General features: G+C 34.7%; 1 protein-coding gene across 1 annotated transcript; it reads right to left on the bottom strand.

The window, feature by feature from the left end:
- Positions 1-11,190: 11,190 nt before the first annotated feature.
- On the bottom strand, positions 11,191-14,520 carry LOC18052649 (protein STABILIZED1). The gene has a single exon (XM_006447285.2). The coding sequence runs from the start codon at positions 14,408-14,410 to the stop codon at positions 11,327-11,329; it is 3,084 nt and encodes a 1,027-aa protein (XP_006447348.1). The 5' UTR covers positions 14,411-14,520; the 3' UTR covers positions 11,191-11,326.
- Positions 14,521-16,017: the final 1,497 nt, after the last annotated feature.

Genomic DNA, 16,017 nt, shown 5'->3' with positions numbered 1-16,017 from the left:
TTTGTTTTGAAAGAAGTTTGATTTACTTCCAAATTGACAAGATTCACAAATTCTATCTTTTCAAAATCAAATTTTGGAAGACGTTGTATGACGTAATCTTCTATGCCATAACCAACCATTATCATGTAATGCGGAAAAACATTTATCATAGGTTGATGCACAATTAATATCAATGGTGTATACATCAATAAATTTTTTTCCAACAAACAACACTTTGCCATCACATGCATTCTTAATAACACATTTTGTTTTGTAAAAAATAACTCTATAACCTTTAACACATAATTGAGTAATACTAAGCAAGTTGTGTTTCAAATTTTCAACTAAACACATATTTTCAATAAAGGTAAAAGAATCTTTACCGACATTACCAATACTGATAATCTTTCCTTTTAAATTATCTCCAAAGAATACTTTTTCACCATTTTCAATTTTAGTAAAACTCAAAAACCAAGAATAATTTTTTGTCATATGTCTCGAGCATCCGCTATCCAAGTACCATTTGTTTTTTTTCTTCTTTGATCCCTACAAAAGAAATCTCAAGTTTTAAGTACCCAAAGCTTTTTGGCTCTTTAAGTGTTAGCAATGGTTTTTTTTTTAACCCAAACACATTTAATTCCTAACAACTTTATGATCACTAGCGGAGGTAACCTTAACAAGGTAATTCTTATAATATGTTTGTTTCAAGTCAGGTTTATACCCAAGTTTTCCTTTATCAAAGACACATTTTTTAAAGCAGAGCAATTTTTTTAATTTTTTTTTACCATTTATAAACTTTAACACAATATCATTGAGTTCATTCTTCTTCTTCTTTAAATCTTCATTTTTCTTAATCCGATCATTAACACATAACTTTTCATGTTCATATTGAAGTATTCTGTTTTTCTTTTAATGATGCAATCCTATCATGCAATATTTTATTCTCTAATTTAAGTCCTGTATTCTCTTTCTTCAAAAAATCATTTTATTTTTACAAAACATCATTCTCATTTTCTTTAAATCATTATGCAATTCAGTGAATGCTTTAAACAACTCATCATAAAATATGAGATCATTTACCTCATCAATTTCTTCTCTTATTGCCATAAGTACTAGGTTTGAGACTTCATATGATTCTTCCTCGTTTGAGGTCCCCTTATTACTGTCATCTGATGTTGCTAGCATAGATTTTTTTTTTCCTTTGTTGAGGAGAGGCACTCCAATCTTATATGATCAGGCTTCTTACATTCATAGCAAGTAATTGCTTCCTTCTTCTTCTTTTGGCTCTTGAAGTTTCTGAACTTTCTTCTCTCATTAGTTTTCTTAAATAACTTCCTAAATTTTCTAGCTACCATCGCCATATCTTCATCTTTAAATTCGCTTTCTTCATCACTTTCAGGTTTTGAAGCTCTAAGAGCAATGCTCTTCTTCTTTTTGTCTTCATCACCTCTTTAAGCTGCCAAATCCTCTTAATAAGAAATAAATGAGCCAATTAAATCATCAATAGATAAAGAATTTAAATCCTTGGCTTCCTCAATGACATTTCTTTTAGGTCTTTACTCTTTTGGCAGTAACCTAATAATTTTCTTTACCTTCTCGTTATTTGAAAAGATTTTTCCTAGGGCTCCTAAAATGTTTACAATGTTTGTAAATCTAGTGTACATTGAATAAATACTCTAATTTTTTTTTTATTTGAAACAACTCATATTGCCTAATATATCTACTTATTTTAGATTCTTTGACTTGATTTGTAACTTCATAAAACACTTCAAGTTTCTTTCAAATTTCATAAGCATTAGAACAACCTGAAACTTTATGAAATTCTTTCTTATCTAAGGTACAAAACAGAGCATTCATGGCTTTGGAATTTAAAGAGTTGTTTTTCTTTTCTAAATCATTCTATTCTTATGAAGGTTTTGGAATATCTTCCCTTACTTCATTTTTAGTCATTGGCATGAATGGACTATCACAAACAAAGTCCCATATTTCATAATCTAAAGTTTGTAAGTAAATTCTCATCTTATTTTTCCAATATGAATAATCATTTCCATCAAAGAATGGTAGTCTAATAGTGGACCGACCTTCCCTAAATATGGAATCATTTTGGGTTGTCATGAATCTTTTACTCTAAATGGTTAAGTCCTAATAAGAGAACCTTCCTTTGATACTAAATGAAATACTAGCTATGCAACCTAAGAGGGGGGTGAATTGGATTTTAAAAAGTTAAGCGAATGAAATCACACAATAATTCAAAACAATGCATTAATAATAATAACAACAATAAACAAAATTAAAAAGATAAGGGAAGAGAGAGCACAATCACAATATTTTTACATGGTTCGGCAAATTCCGCCTACGTCTATGCCTCCAAGCTCACCAAGCTTGAGGATTCCACTATCTAAGCCTTTTGATTTTTTCGAGCGATCGTGCGATACTTTTCTTCTTCTCATTTGAAATATTATGTGCAGTTAATGATGAACTTGCTACTTAATCGAATACTTTAGTCAAAGTGTTAGTTGGCTGTTGTTTGGTCCAAAATAGAAAATTTATTCGATATAATTATTTTGACTTTTTCTTTAAACTTTTAAAAGAAGAGTTCCCATATCTCAGTAATAGGGACTGTTGATTCGGAATCACACTCTGTAGGATTTGAACTTACAACATTGGGTTTTGGAGACCCACAAGCACTTGTCAATGTCTTCTCTTTCACCGAATTACTGCCATCCATAACTATCTGAATTGCCAAGTTCTTTTGAGATTCTTCCAAATCAACCTGCAATATAGAGTAAACATCAATAAACCTAATTATCAACTTCATTCACATTTTAACATAATAAAACTATATCATCCAACGATCAAATTATTTCACTGTAATAGTATTTCACTAAATTTATATGCATGACAGAAATAAAATATGAACGCTTCACCAATTCCTTACATATGTATATATATGTAACTAACCATCTCAATATATCCCAATGTACGCAACAGTTCTACATCATAGATATAACAAACATGCTACAATCATATAAATTAGGTTGTTTTATAAAGCCTCTACCATTTATCATAGAAAAACTCTAGAATTGAAAATCCACTCCATATAACACTTGTATATCCTGCTTTAATACCTCATCCAGCACTTTCAACTGCAGCATAACAAATAACCAAACACATATATGTATATTTAATAGATATTGCCATCATCATACTTCCATACAATTATACTACAATTTCTTTCCATCCACTTTACTGAAAACTCTAAATCTTATTAACTATTAAGGCCTGAAAATTTATCTTAACTATTTCTAATTTCATAAATTGTAACAAAAATGTACCATATTACTGACTAATGCGTTTGCATCCGCAACTAAGGGATTTTCAATGAACTCTGTTGGAAGTGGATCTCATATCTCAATACATTTACGAGCAACGTCCACCATTACCAACTACCAATGCAGTTTCCCATTATTTACAAGAATCGATATCTATACAAAGAAAGATTAACTTTTGTAATCAACCAATTCATTGTCCATACATTAGCTATGCCAACTTTCATATACCTTCTCATACCGGCCTGGGTCCTGCAAGTAACATTGCCTCAATTGCATGCCCTTGCCTAAGCAAACAATATCACAGTCTTTAAATGCCTTTTCCTGCTTCTATAACAAGTTGCCTAGTGTAAAATTTTGTATATTGCTATAATTTCAACTGAACAAATAAATTTACACATATATTCTCAACGCTATGAATTTATTTACATCCTGCAAAATAAATTGTTCGAAACCAACTAAATGCTCGATTTTGCCTTTCTCACCTTTCTTCACTAACCAGCACCTCCGCAACATTAGAGACAATCTGCACATGCAAGCACAAAATGTTTCTGTCTTATAACCAATTCACATATGTATTTTTCACATATATGACACTATAATAAACTTAATCAAAAGGTCAAGTTTTTCTAGGGCTCATTTTGCCATGAATATTTATTTTAGGCAATACGACATCATTTCTTTCCTAGTCACCTAATTAATATTTGTTTACACTACTACAGCTTCAGTGCAAAATAATTTACCACAACCCTTAAGCAAAGTACATGACCATAATCATCAATTTTTCTATACTCATCCTCCTCGATACCACCATATCTGTTTTTATTTTGCTTTTTTCTATAAACTTAACCCTCGCAATAAGTAGTATGTATTTCATATATAAAATAAATAAATAAATCATCATTTTTATTTTTATTTTATATAAAATAAATAAATTTTTAATTTTTTCTCCATACCTTTCGTCCAATCCTCCTTCCATTATGTAATTAATCAACTTCAAATCATCAATAAACACAAGATTCAACACAACAAAAGGTTCAATCTTCATTCGACAACCACAATTACATGTTTTTCTTACATTCATGCTGCCATCCTTGTTTAACATTTTAATTAAGATCTCCCATCTAACATTACAGGATAGCTCCACATAGCAGATTCGTCGATTCTCTTTTCTTTATTGCATATCAGCATTATCGTACATGCCTGTTTTCACTCAGTTTATCATAACACATTAAGTGTATATACCTTATATTAATAAACTAATGTGCAAGCGAATAAAATAAACTAAGAACTCACATCATTATTTTTATTATCATTAATGGTAACCAAGAATTGTTCCACCATTACAGTTCCACTATCCATCACTATTGCACTTCTCTACTATCCATCACTATTACACCTCTTTCACCCTTAGTCATATATGTCTGCATCACATCTTCCTCCACCACATCTTTAACCTAATTTGCATCACTTTCCCTACCCTCAATCCTTTTTTGTTGATCTAGTTCTCTCTTTTATCATTTGATTTATTACTTCCCATCATATTGTTCTCATCTCCCACCGTGTCATTCTCATTCCACTTATCTATATCATCATTCAACAACAGTGCAAACTGACGACCCTTTTACCGTTGTCATTCTCAATATCATCTCCATTATCCTCTCTACTCATTTTTAAAATTTTAGGATCTCTCAAATATTATGCTGTTTTCTCGTGAACTACCACCTACATCATAATTTTAATGGCTCATTCTTTTAAACAAAGACCAAAAACACAAGATTTCTTACTCTATATATGTTTATAGTTTTCAACATCTTAAACACTCAAGAGATAACAACTACATATAAATATTTTATTATATTTATAATCTTCAAAGTTACTATATGTTCACCTTTCTTAGAGAATAGTAATATAATTTATTATCACAATTCTTAACTTCATTACTTTCTATATTTTTTTACCCAAACAAATCCTATACATAAATAATTACATTTCTTATCATCAACATTAAAATTCAATAATGCATACCTCATCAGTGCTAAGACCTTCTTGCTTATCCAACCATCTCATAAATCTTCTTATCTTGTTGGAATCCCAGAACACAATAAGATTGAGCATTGGTTCTTGTCTCATTTTTGAAAATACCATAGAATTTGTGTGAAATATCTACAAAATAATAGATAACTCTTAACTTCATTACTTTCTATATTTTTTTACCCAAACAAATCCTATACATAAATAATTACATTTCTTATCATCGACATTAAAATTCAATAATGCATACCTCATCAGTGCCAAGACCTTCTTGCTTATCCAACCATCTCATAAATCTCCTTATCTTGTTGGAATCCCATAACACAATAAGACTGAGCATTTATTCTTGTCTCATTTTTGAAAATACCATAGAATTTGTGTGAAATATCTACAAAATAATAGATAAATATATCATATTATATAGCATATATCAATTGCTTTTCTATCCTAAAACTTGTATTACTTGTTTCTCTTTTTTCCACTTCCTTAACCATATTTGACACTATCAGAACTTCTGTTATTTATTTTTTTTACCTACTATTAAACCAAACTTTGACAAAAAAAAATACATAAAAGTTACTTTATAGTCATCTTTTAATGTGCCTATATTTGAGTAGTTTAACAAAAAAAACTACACAACCCACTTATTTTATAAATCACATACTGATAGGTATAATAAACCACCTTTTACGGATGCCAATTTCTCTTCCTTTTTTTTAATCATTTGCATTAACATCCTAAAGTAAAATGAAGACGAATTCCTATACCTGATTATATTCACATCATTCACAGACAACAAAAGGGATGAACTTATATGGACTTCTTTGGGTGGGCATAAGATTGAGCATAGTGCATAAAATGCAAACGTCACTTTTTGATTTGACAAGTATTTCACAAAGCTTCTTAATATGTATATCCTCATACATCGCTTCATATGACTTTAAATAATTTCATAATTCTTCGAAGTCTCCATCAACCTCTACAATCCTTCCTCTATCCATTACTCCCATTATATACCCAAAACTCTCTACACTAAGTTCCAACTTTGCACCATGAACTTTCAACACCAACCGTTCCACACCGTCTCTCTCTATTAACCACTGACATGATATCCTTTTTAGCCACTTCATCTCGATTAATTTCCTAAAACCAATTAAGTATTTATGCTTCAGTTAGATTAGATGCAACTACAAAAAGTCAATTTGGCACACACCTTGATACAAGCTTTGATTTTTGACCATTCAATCGAACTCCTTTGTGCCTTTGACCAATATAATTGCATTTAATCTTAGGAGGAAACTTCGTGATAGCCCTTCCAATTTCCTTCCGTGTCTGCATTGTATTCATTAGAATAATTAATCAAAAATTCCAAACAACTTATGATATTTTTTAAATATATCATTCAAAAACCTTGCTCTTTATCAACAATTCCTTACCTTTATAGTAATACAAGCATTTTTATTGATTGCCTTTATCTGTCACATAGCTTCTTCACTGCATTTATCACAATATCTATTTTAAAAACTCAAACCAAGATCATGGTGTTTATGTTTTAGGACATCTTGAGATCTTTCTATTAACTAATATTAGTCACATTTTCTAACTTCAATAAACTTTTTTTATCATCAATTTTGTTTTCACAGATTATTAAGCAATCCATAACATTACGCTTACAACAACAACCAATCAACCATATATCTAAAAATTCAACTAATTCCATGTTTTTGTACTTACAAATATGAAACAGATCCATAAGTAATCTCTTCTTTTGTCACATCATCTCAGTTCAATTACCCTTCTACTTTGCCTTCTTTAGCTTCAAAACTACGACTCTTTCGCTTCAAGTTCGGTTGTCGTATCATCACATTTTCTGCAGTTAAATTGCATATATCTATTTCATTATTCAGTATTAATTCTCCCATTCCTCTTTTCTGCCGAATAACTATACAATATATCATTAAACTTACTTTCCTCTTAAATGGTCACCTATGATCTATTGATATTTCTATGTGATGCAAACAACAGCTTCTTCCTGATTTGACCTTGTTTTTTCTCCACAAATTTTTATCTCTACTTTGACGACTCTATCACTTCACTTTTCTTTTCATTGTTCACCTCTATTCTCACAACTATTTTATTACTTCACTTTATTTTTCAACTTTTTTTATTTTCATGTACTTGCTCATTCGATTTCTTTCCTTCGTTCTTCTTTCCCACTGTCCTCATTTAAATCCTACCGCCATATTATTTTCTACCAATTAGTTATATTGGTTCCAAAGTAACCATAACACCTTGTAATCCACCACTTCTAATTTCCCTTTTTGTATTTTCATAGCCACTCAATTGCACTTTAGAAATTTAATAGCCCACATCACTTGTTTCGCCTGTTACGATTTTTCATAACATAACAAGATCCAAATTAAGTTATTGAGGGAGGACCATGATGTTTATAATGAAGGGATGATGAAAGAATTTTGACTGGTATCAGAGCCACACAAAACTTTTTGCCCACAAGCTAGAATATTATTGTATATCGGCGGGAAACCAGTGACATATATTCTGATGGTCATCCCGAATGGGGACTAGATCAGTTTACACTACTGGTATAAGAGCATCTCCAAACACCTCTATAAATTTTACTCTTCAGATACTTATTTGCTTACCTATGTGGCAAATAGAAGGGTGAAAAAAATGATATTCACTAAAAGACTCTTTAAATATAAATAAGTTAATATTATTTTAATCAAATAATTATTTTTTTAAAGAAAAAGTCAATAGCAATTAAAATACTTCTCTCTCTTTCTTGAATGAAAAGTAATAAAATATAAATTGAAGAGTGAGAAATTAACTCTCCAAATTTGAAGAGAGAAAATCAATTCTTATTTGAAGAATCTTAATTGATGTTTTTTAGAGATTTAAATATTGATGTGACTCTTCAAATAAGTAATAAAATCTTATTTGAAGAGCATTTTAATGATGCTCTAACAAGCCACGTACAATTATCTTCTATCTTTGAGCATAATGCTTTTTATCAAAACGAAGTGGAAAATATGAGATATGTTCATCCAAACTAGGTAAATAAAGGAAAATCTAAAACAACATAGCATCTTCATCAAATAGTTCAGATAATCTTGCTCCTGTTACTCTTTCTTCAACTCTCTCACTTCCAAAATCTTGTTCCAAACACCTGGCTTCAAAAATAGAAAATCTTGTTGAGTATTCGTATGTTTCGGAATCAGCCCAAATTAGTGAATCTTTCATGCCCCCTCATCAGCCCATATAAGCTGTATCAACGACCAAATTCCTTAACCAGAAGTATTAAAACCCTAATTTCAACCAAAAGGTCTGCTCCAAAAGAATATATCCAGTCATCAGGACTAGATCAGTGTGCTCTTCAAGCATCACAAACAGAGCAATATGTCACCCTTGAAATTCCACCAGAACTTGTTATTTAATGGAAAAGAGAAGGATACGCACACCTCCATCTTGGAGGAGTTCGTTTAATTCTCACCCTTCATGGAAGGAAAGACTTACCTGTCATAGCCAGACTAGCTTTGCTAGATACCTGATTCAAGGAATACCAGCATGCAGTCATAGGAACAGTCTTGACCACTCTACATACAAGAAGTGTTCTTTTGACCTTTTACCCAAATTTCAACCTCTCAATTAATGATCCAAACCTACCCACTACTCTGAAAGTTCAAATCCAGATCCAAGGAGCTGAACAAACAGTCTCTTCAAAGATGGCAACCTTACACCATTAGTTGGTGTACCGCCTACAAAATCATGCTCTTGATCTTCCCACTCCTCAAACCACATTAGATGCACTGATGATACTTGCAGATTCCTCAAAAAGCATCCCTTCCATAGTTCAAATCCCAAGAGAAATACAAAAGCAAGAGCTACTTAAGCTCATGCCTCTGGAATGGCTTTCCAATTATGAAAAATTCCATCAAAACTCTCAGACAGTCCAAACAACTGATGCTCATTTTGAAAAAAGAATAGATAGAACTGTAAAATTGACTTTTCAATCACCATCCACTTCCCAGACACCCATTGTTTCTCATCCATCCTCTGAACAATCCGCACCTAGAAACTCCTTTTCATACTCCTCCATGATCACAGCCGTATCTACGGCACAAGAAATCTTTCCATCCATGGATTTTCCTCAGATGACTATCCGATCTACCCAAACAAAATCAATGGTAATTTTTTATGGGATGTTCGAAGTTCCCATATGTGTGACCTAGATTGTCCTTACCTCGAAGAAGAAGATGATTTCAATAGGTGTCCCAGGCGATGTAAAAAGAAAAGTCACAAATTGGATTCGTGTCACAAAAGGCCTCATCTGCCTCCTGATGATCTAGATAGTTTAATACCTTTACCTATTTATAGGAAAGGACTAAGACTGCAAACAAGAAGCAAATCAACCCATTCTTCATTCAACACCCATCCAGTCATGTATGATGTTCTCATCCAGCTCTTACCAAGAGCAGTTCCCTCCTCTAGAAAAACAAATTGATCCACAGACAAAAGTCACTACCAAACCTTTTGTCCACTCTCCTGTTACACCAAATGGCCAGCTTGAAGAACTAAAACCTTTTGAAGCTGTACTAAACTGGCAAACTCAAAATGTCAGTGCTCAAAACTTAGCTTTCAGATCTCTTCACGAGAAAATTAAAAAAGTGACTTTTCAAGTCAAGCAGACAGACACAAAGGTAGACAAGATCACATCTCAGCTTGAACAGATGTATCTTAACATGCAAAATTGAGTTACACAACTTGATTCAGATCTTCGATCCATGATCCAAAACAGATATTGGGGTCCAGAATTCAATCAAAAGGAAGTAGAGATTAGGCAATTAAAAGCTGAACTTGCCAGGATTGATGCAGACAAACAACAACCCTCTTTGTTTGCAAAATCTCCTGCTCTACCCCTACATGCTCCAAACTTCACCACATACCAACCTTTTTATACACCCTCTACCTCTAGGCAACCTGTAGACTATGCCAAATCTTTGGCATGTCTCATCTCAAACATACTCACTCCTGCTCCACCTAAGCCACGATCTAGACCCACTAAGAACTAATCACCTCCAACCTATCATCCAACTCCAACAGTTCCAAATCTAGCACTCTCTCCAGAATTGTCTCAAGAATCCCAACCAACCTAGAAGAACAAAGAACCTATGCACCAATATTCATCCCAGATTCTACCCCACCAGTTGGAAGATATTTCAAGTCATAAGAAAGGTAAGTGTTGACGATCACAAAGCAAAAATGTGTTATGAAGAAGCAGTTTATCTAGCACCATCTCTTAGAAAAGTGAGGCATACATTTGATGAGGCAGGCAGACCCAGACATGGCTCCTGGATGTCATAAAATCTAGTCCCAGAATTTTTCTTATTTGCAAAATTTTCAAAAATAAGAACTTGAATAAGGTGGAATGGCAAGTTAATGCAAAAAGCAAAGACAATACACTATATGGACGTTACGAAAACAAAAAAGGCAAATAAACATTTAAAGATGACACAATGGTTAAAATGCTGAATATCAAATAAAGCTTCACTCAAACACTTCCAAGAGCTTACTTTTTTGAACACCCAACAACGTCATTCAAGAAATGAGTCAATGATACCAACTAAACAATTATCAGACCCTGAGATGATAAAACCAAGCAGTAGGTTAGGATGTACAGATTATCCAACAAAAACCAACATTTTAAAGCCAGATCATTGACAATAAGCATGTCCCAAAAAATTAAAAAAAAAAAACTTGTTGGATTGATCCCTACCCTATCCATAGATACAAAATAAATAACCATAATTTCATCACTGCAGACCATGTATTTAAGGTATCCAACTTCAAACTATAGCAGAAACAAATTTATAAATAGCTAAAATATTATTCACCCAGCTATATTAGTTGAAAGTAAGCACTTCAAAAGAGAAAGAAAAACAATCTAACAAAAAGCTCACAAGCAACTAGTGTCCATTGCTTTCAGCAGCAGTCTCTTCCTTCCCAAGTGCCAAGACAACTTTCTTTAAGATCGCTTCAGTTGGCTGGTGAGAGTTCTCCACAGCCTTAGAAACAGCTTGCCATTTCTCACCGTGCTTTGGCTCAGCAGCAACACACCTCTTCAGCACATCCTTCTGGTTGTCCTCACTACCATGCTGCAGCTCGAACTTGTAGTACAATGCCCAGAAATCCCCAATATCTGGAGCAAGGGTCACTGCCCGGTTGAGCCAAGTCCTTGCCTTATCAACCTTCCTGTCATGCCAGAACAACTTAGCCACAGCAGCTATTACATGCGGATCATGATCACAATTCTTGTAAGCATCTGCACTCTTGCTTCTGCGCTGAGGACGGGGAACCATCTCAATTGATGCAGCCCACAATATACCACTCTTCCGACACACCTGCAATGCCTTGGCCATTAACGAATCAGCTTCTTTCTTATTTCCATGCTTCAACTCAGCTCGAATCGCAGCAAGCCAGAGTTCTGCATTTTGAGGATTCTTCTTCCTAGCCATAGTGAGCACTGCTCGAGCTTTGCTCAGCCCATTCATCATTCCTTCCAAATTGGAAAGTGAAAGCCAAAGAGGAATACAGTTAGGACAGTGCTTAAGACCCGACTCATAAGCTTCTTTTGCCTGTTCCAAGCGACCAAGGCGCTCCTCCAACTGTCCCAGCATCAACCACAGCTTGAAAAATGATGGGAATTGCTTCAACCCTTCATCAAGCAACCTCCTCTCCTCTGTGGTGTTCTCCAATTCTCTTTCAACAATTGCTGATTTCATCCATACTCTCTCCGTACCACCCCTATCTCTTGCCTTAGCAAGAAGCATTCTTGCTCTCTCAGGTTCATGGTTCTCAAACTCAAGCTTAAATGCTGCAAGCCAAATCTCCTCTGAATTTGGTATAGCAGCATAAGCTTCTTGAAGAATAGCTCGTGCTGCAGGCACATCTCCTGCAAGCCACTTCTCTTTAGCACCCATAAGCCAAAGAACCTCAGCCTGTGGGCAATAGGTCACAGCTTTTCTCAATAAAGCATCAAGAGATTCTCTTGTACCATGGCTCTTCTCAAGTTGAGCTGCCTTAAGCCAAATGCTCTTTTTAGTCAAAAAAACAGTGAGGGCATGGGCGTAAATGGCCCTGGCAGTCTCAATAGACCCCCTTTTCTTACACTCCTCTGCATCTGCCACCCAAGTTCTCTTCCTATCCTCTTCTTCAACACCAATCCCAATCGTATTCTTAATGATGGCTTGACAAGTTATCACAGACCCTGCTCTCTCAGCAACTTCAGCCTCTTTCATCCATGCTTCTCTGTCAATAACAACGTCTTCTCTTTGCAATGCCCTTATACTCCTCTCAATAATCTTCCCTACCATAGAAGTATTCCCATTCGCTTCCTCCAGCTTAGCAGCTGTTATCCAAATTGCTCGTTCTTTAGGCAACTTCTCCCGAGCCATGTTAAGCACCTTTCTTGCTTCATCAAAAGTTTCCAACCTAGCTAACGCCAGCCACAAATCCACATCTAAAGGACAACATTCAACAGCTCTATGTAACAACAACTTGGCTTCCTCCTCATTTGCTAACTCCACAACAGCCTTCCACAACCTAACTGAATCAGGCACATTCTCCAGCCCCTTGCGTAACACTCTGCTCTTATTTGTATCATCATGTTCTAATTTTGCAGCCTGTAACCACAACTTAACAGAGTTTGGAATCATTTTCACTCCACTAGCAATGACAGCTTTGGCCTCATCAGGACTGGCAAGCCTACAAGCTTCTAACCAAACATCTTCATTCTTTGGACACTCTTCGCAACCTTTTTTTATCAACTGTCTAGCCGCAGCTACCTTCCCAGCGACTTCCTCCAACCTAGCAGCAGCAATCCAACCCGGAGGATGTTTTGGATTAGTTTGAGTTACACTCTTCAACAACAACCTAGCCTTCTTAATATCCGAAATCTCAGCATCACTAGTAATTTTCATACTCTTTAAGTCAGTTAAATAACCTTTTGGATCAACCACAGTCAACCCTGATACAGAATCAGATAAGCGATCCAATTTCAATGACAAAACCGTACCTCTACCTTCACCTACAGCAGTCAAATCAGTTACAGGCGTCTGACTCCAAGGCGTCTCAGTCCCACCAGCAGCTCGGCTCTTGGGGTCCAATGCCGTCACGTGCTCTTGTTCTTGTCTGGCTTTCTCCAACAAAGTATCAGGCACCGGCACAAAACTTTCAAATCTCTTTTTCTTATTCCTCAAGGAATAATCACCAATTTCTGGAATGCTCTCCCATTCTTTTGCAGATAACGAGTACAACTTCCTCTTCAAATCAGCAAACTGTTCAGTAATTTTGGGATTCGAAGCACGATACTTCTCAATCTCTTGCTTCAACCTTGCCTCACGCCGGTCCTTTCTTCGTAAATCCATTCGATTATCAATCGCTTCCCACACAGCATCTGCCTCTTTATCATCTTCATCGTACTCTAAATTTGCAAACAAACCCACATCATTTCCTTCAAATTCATCGAACTTCTGATTCTCATCATACCCTTTATCTTCCCCTTCGTCGTCATCATCATCATCTCCAGGCTTCCCCCGTCCTCTCCCCGTTCCAGCAGAACCAGAAGCGCCGCCAATAGTGGTGGCAGAGCGATCAGGCAAGTCAGGAGCTGCACGAGCCGGTCCAATATCAGACCGGGTGGTGAAACCAGTGGCTCCGCGTCCAAGACCGGCAACATAGTTGGCAGGGGGCTTGGAGTTGAGGAAATCGAGACGGGGTTTGGAAGCCGGAGGAGGAGGCGCAGCGGCGTTGGTGCCGGGTACACCACCGCCGAGGGAAGGGATGTGGAGGGTTAGGGTCGAGTAATGGGTGATGCCGAGTTGGGAAAGAAGGGTAGAATCGTCATAATCGGATCGGATTAGAAAGTGTTGAAGAGAAATTGGGATTTGGGTTTGTTGATGGAGGGTTTGCTTGAGGGAAAAAAGAGTTGTGGTTTTAGGGTTTATGTTGAGGAAGATGGTTCTTGAATTTGGTGGTGATATGAACACCATTTTTGCTAATTTTGCTGTATTCAAAGGTTTTGATTTTGATGACAGTTTTTTCACTTGTTCATAACTCGTGCGTAGATTTAAAAAAGGATCATTAATGGGGGAAGGGTATATTAGTAGTTCGACGGACTTTAATTTTGGGCCGACTGATTTTCGGACTTTAACCTATTCATTCAGGGTTTGGGTTAAGTTCGTGCCAAAAATTTTAAGTTCGACCAAATTTTAAATTAGGATTGGGTTTACACTATTTGATCAGACCCAACCCTATATTTAAAAAAAAGTAAATAGTTATGAAATAAAATTGTGTGTGGAATAAATAGTTGTGGAATTAAATTATGTGTTTTAAATTTAATTATATTGTGTGGTTTTATTATTGGATTGTGGAATTGAATGGTAAAAAACCATTCATATTAATATGATTGTTTTGTGAATTATTTTGTAATTAATTATATTGTATATTTTGTCTATTATGTTGTGAACTATTTTATGTTAGAAAATTTGTTTCTTTTATTTTATATTCATGATATTGTAACTAGAAAGAGAACAAAAATTGTAAAGTAACATGAATAAAATTGGGATGTGATCATAAAATTACAAGACATTGACAAAATAGTGTAGCTTAGATTTATTTATCTTGAAAACAAATTTATCTGACTTGACCCGATTGTGGCCCCAACCGAGTCAAGCTTGAAGCACAAATGATAGGGCTTTCTTTAGGGTCAGGCTTTTAATTTCATTGGCTGAGCCCAAGTCCCGACCTGACCAATTGTCATTCCTACATATTTGTGGGCCTTGTTCGGCCCGATTCTTGAAGAATGCATTGGGGCACTTCTTTTTTTTTCGGTAAGTCAAGGATAACCAAAGGGTGGTGATATTTTAACCTTAATTATTCTCAACAATCCCGACTTGTCTCACTTGTCAATTAAGCGAACCATAAATTTAAAAAAAAAATTATCTCTCAACATTTCTTGTGCAACACCCAACTTACCATTGTTTTTCATTTTTATCTTCTTAATATGTTGTCTTTCTATTGTCACTTGTTTTTAACAGTGTTGATATCGAAAAACAACCTAAAAAGGTGAATTTATTTTTTGGAGGATCAATAGAATCCTAACTCAAATGTCAATCCAAATGCAATTTTTTACACCTACTGTTGTACAAATTTTATTGTACTCACAAGCGCATAAGTATATTGCAATATAGATTAATGGTAATTAGTGTCGATCTAACGAAGACATAGATTTAATTATGCGTAGGATTAATTTTTCAATTTTATATAGGAGTTGATTAAGTGTGATTTATATTATTCTAAGATTTAAAATAAAATGGCAAGAATGAACTAAAAATGAAATAATGTAAAATGAAGCGCTTGAGTTTCTGAATTCATATTCAACATTTCACCATGGTTTTAATATTCCTTTTTAGTTCTAGTTAATTTATGGAGAGTATTTTCACTCCTCATAGTCCTGATTCTTATAAATATTGTATCAATCACTCATTGTGTTAAAGAGAAATAATCTTCTATTAAATGTAGTATCAAGTACATATTGTGTCAGGTGACAAAAATCCTTCTGTTACAATGTGGCAGGACTATATACTAAATAACTAGA

The sequence above is a fragment of the Citrus clementina genome, unplaced genomic scaffold (genome assembly GCF_000493195.1).
Source record: "Citrus clementina cultivar Clemenules unplaced genomic scaffold, Citrus_clementina_v1.0 scaffold_2, whole genome shotgun sequence".
Lineage (NCBI taxonomy): Eukaryota > Viridiplantae > Streptophyta > Magnoliopsida > Sapindales > Rutaceae > Citrus > Citrus x clementina.
The sequence above is the reverse complement of the archived record's forward strand: the minus strand, read 5'-3'. Positions and strand labels throughout refer to the sequence as shown.

What these genes read in the sequence shown, in the direction of transcription:
- LOC18052649 (XM_006447285.2), bottom strand. Translation starts at nt 14,410, where the DNA reads ATGGTGTTCATATCACCACCAAATTCAAGAACCATCTTCCTCAACATA.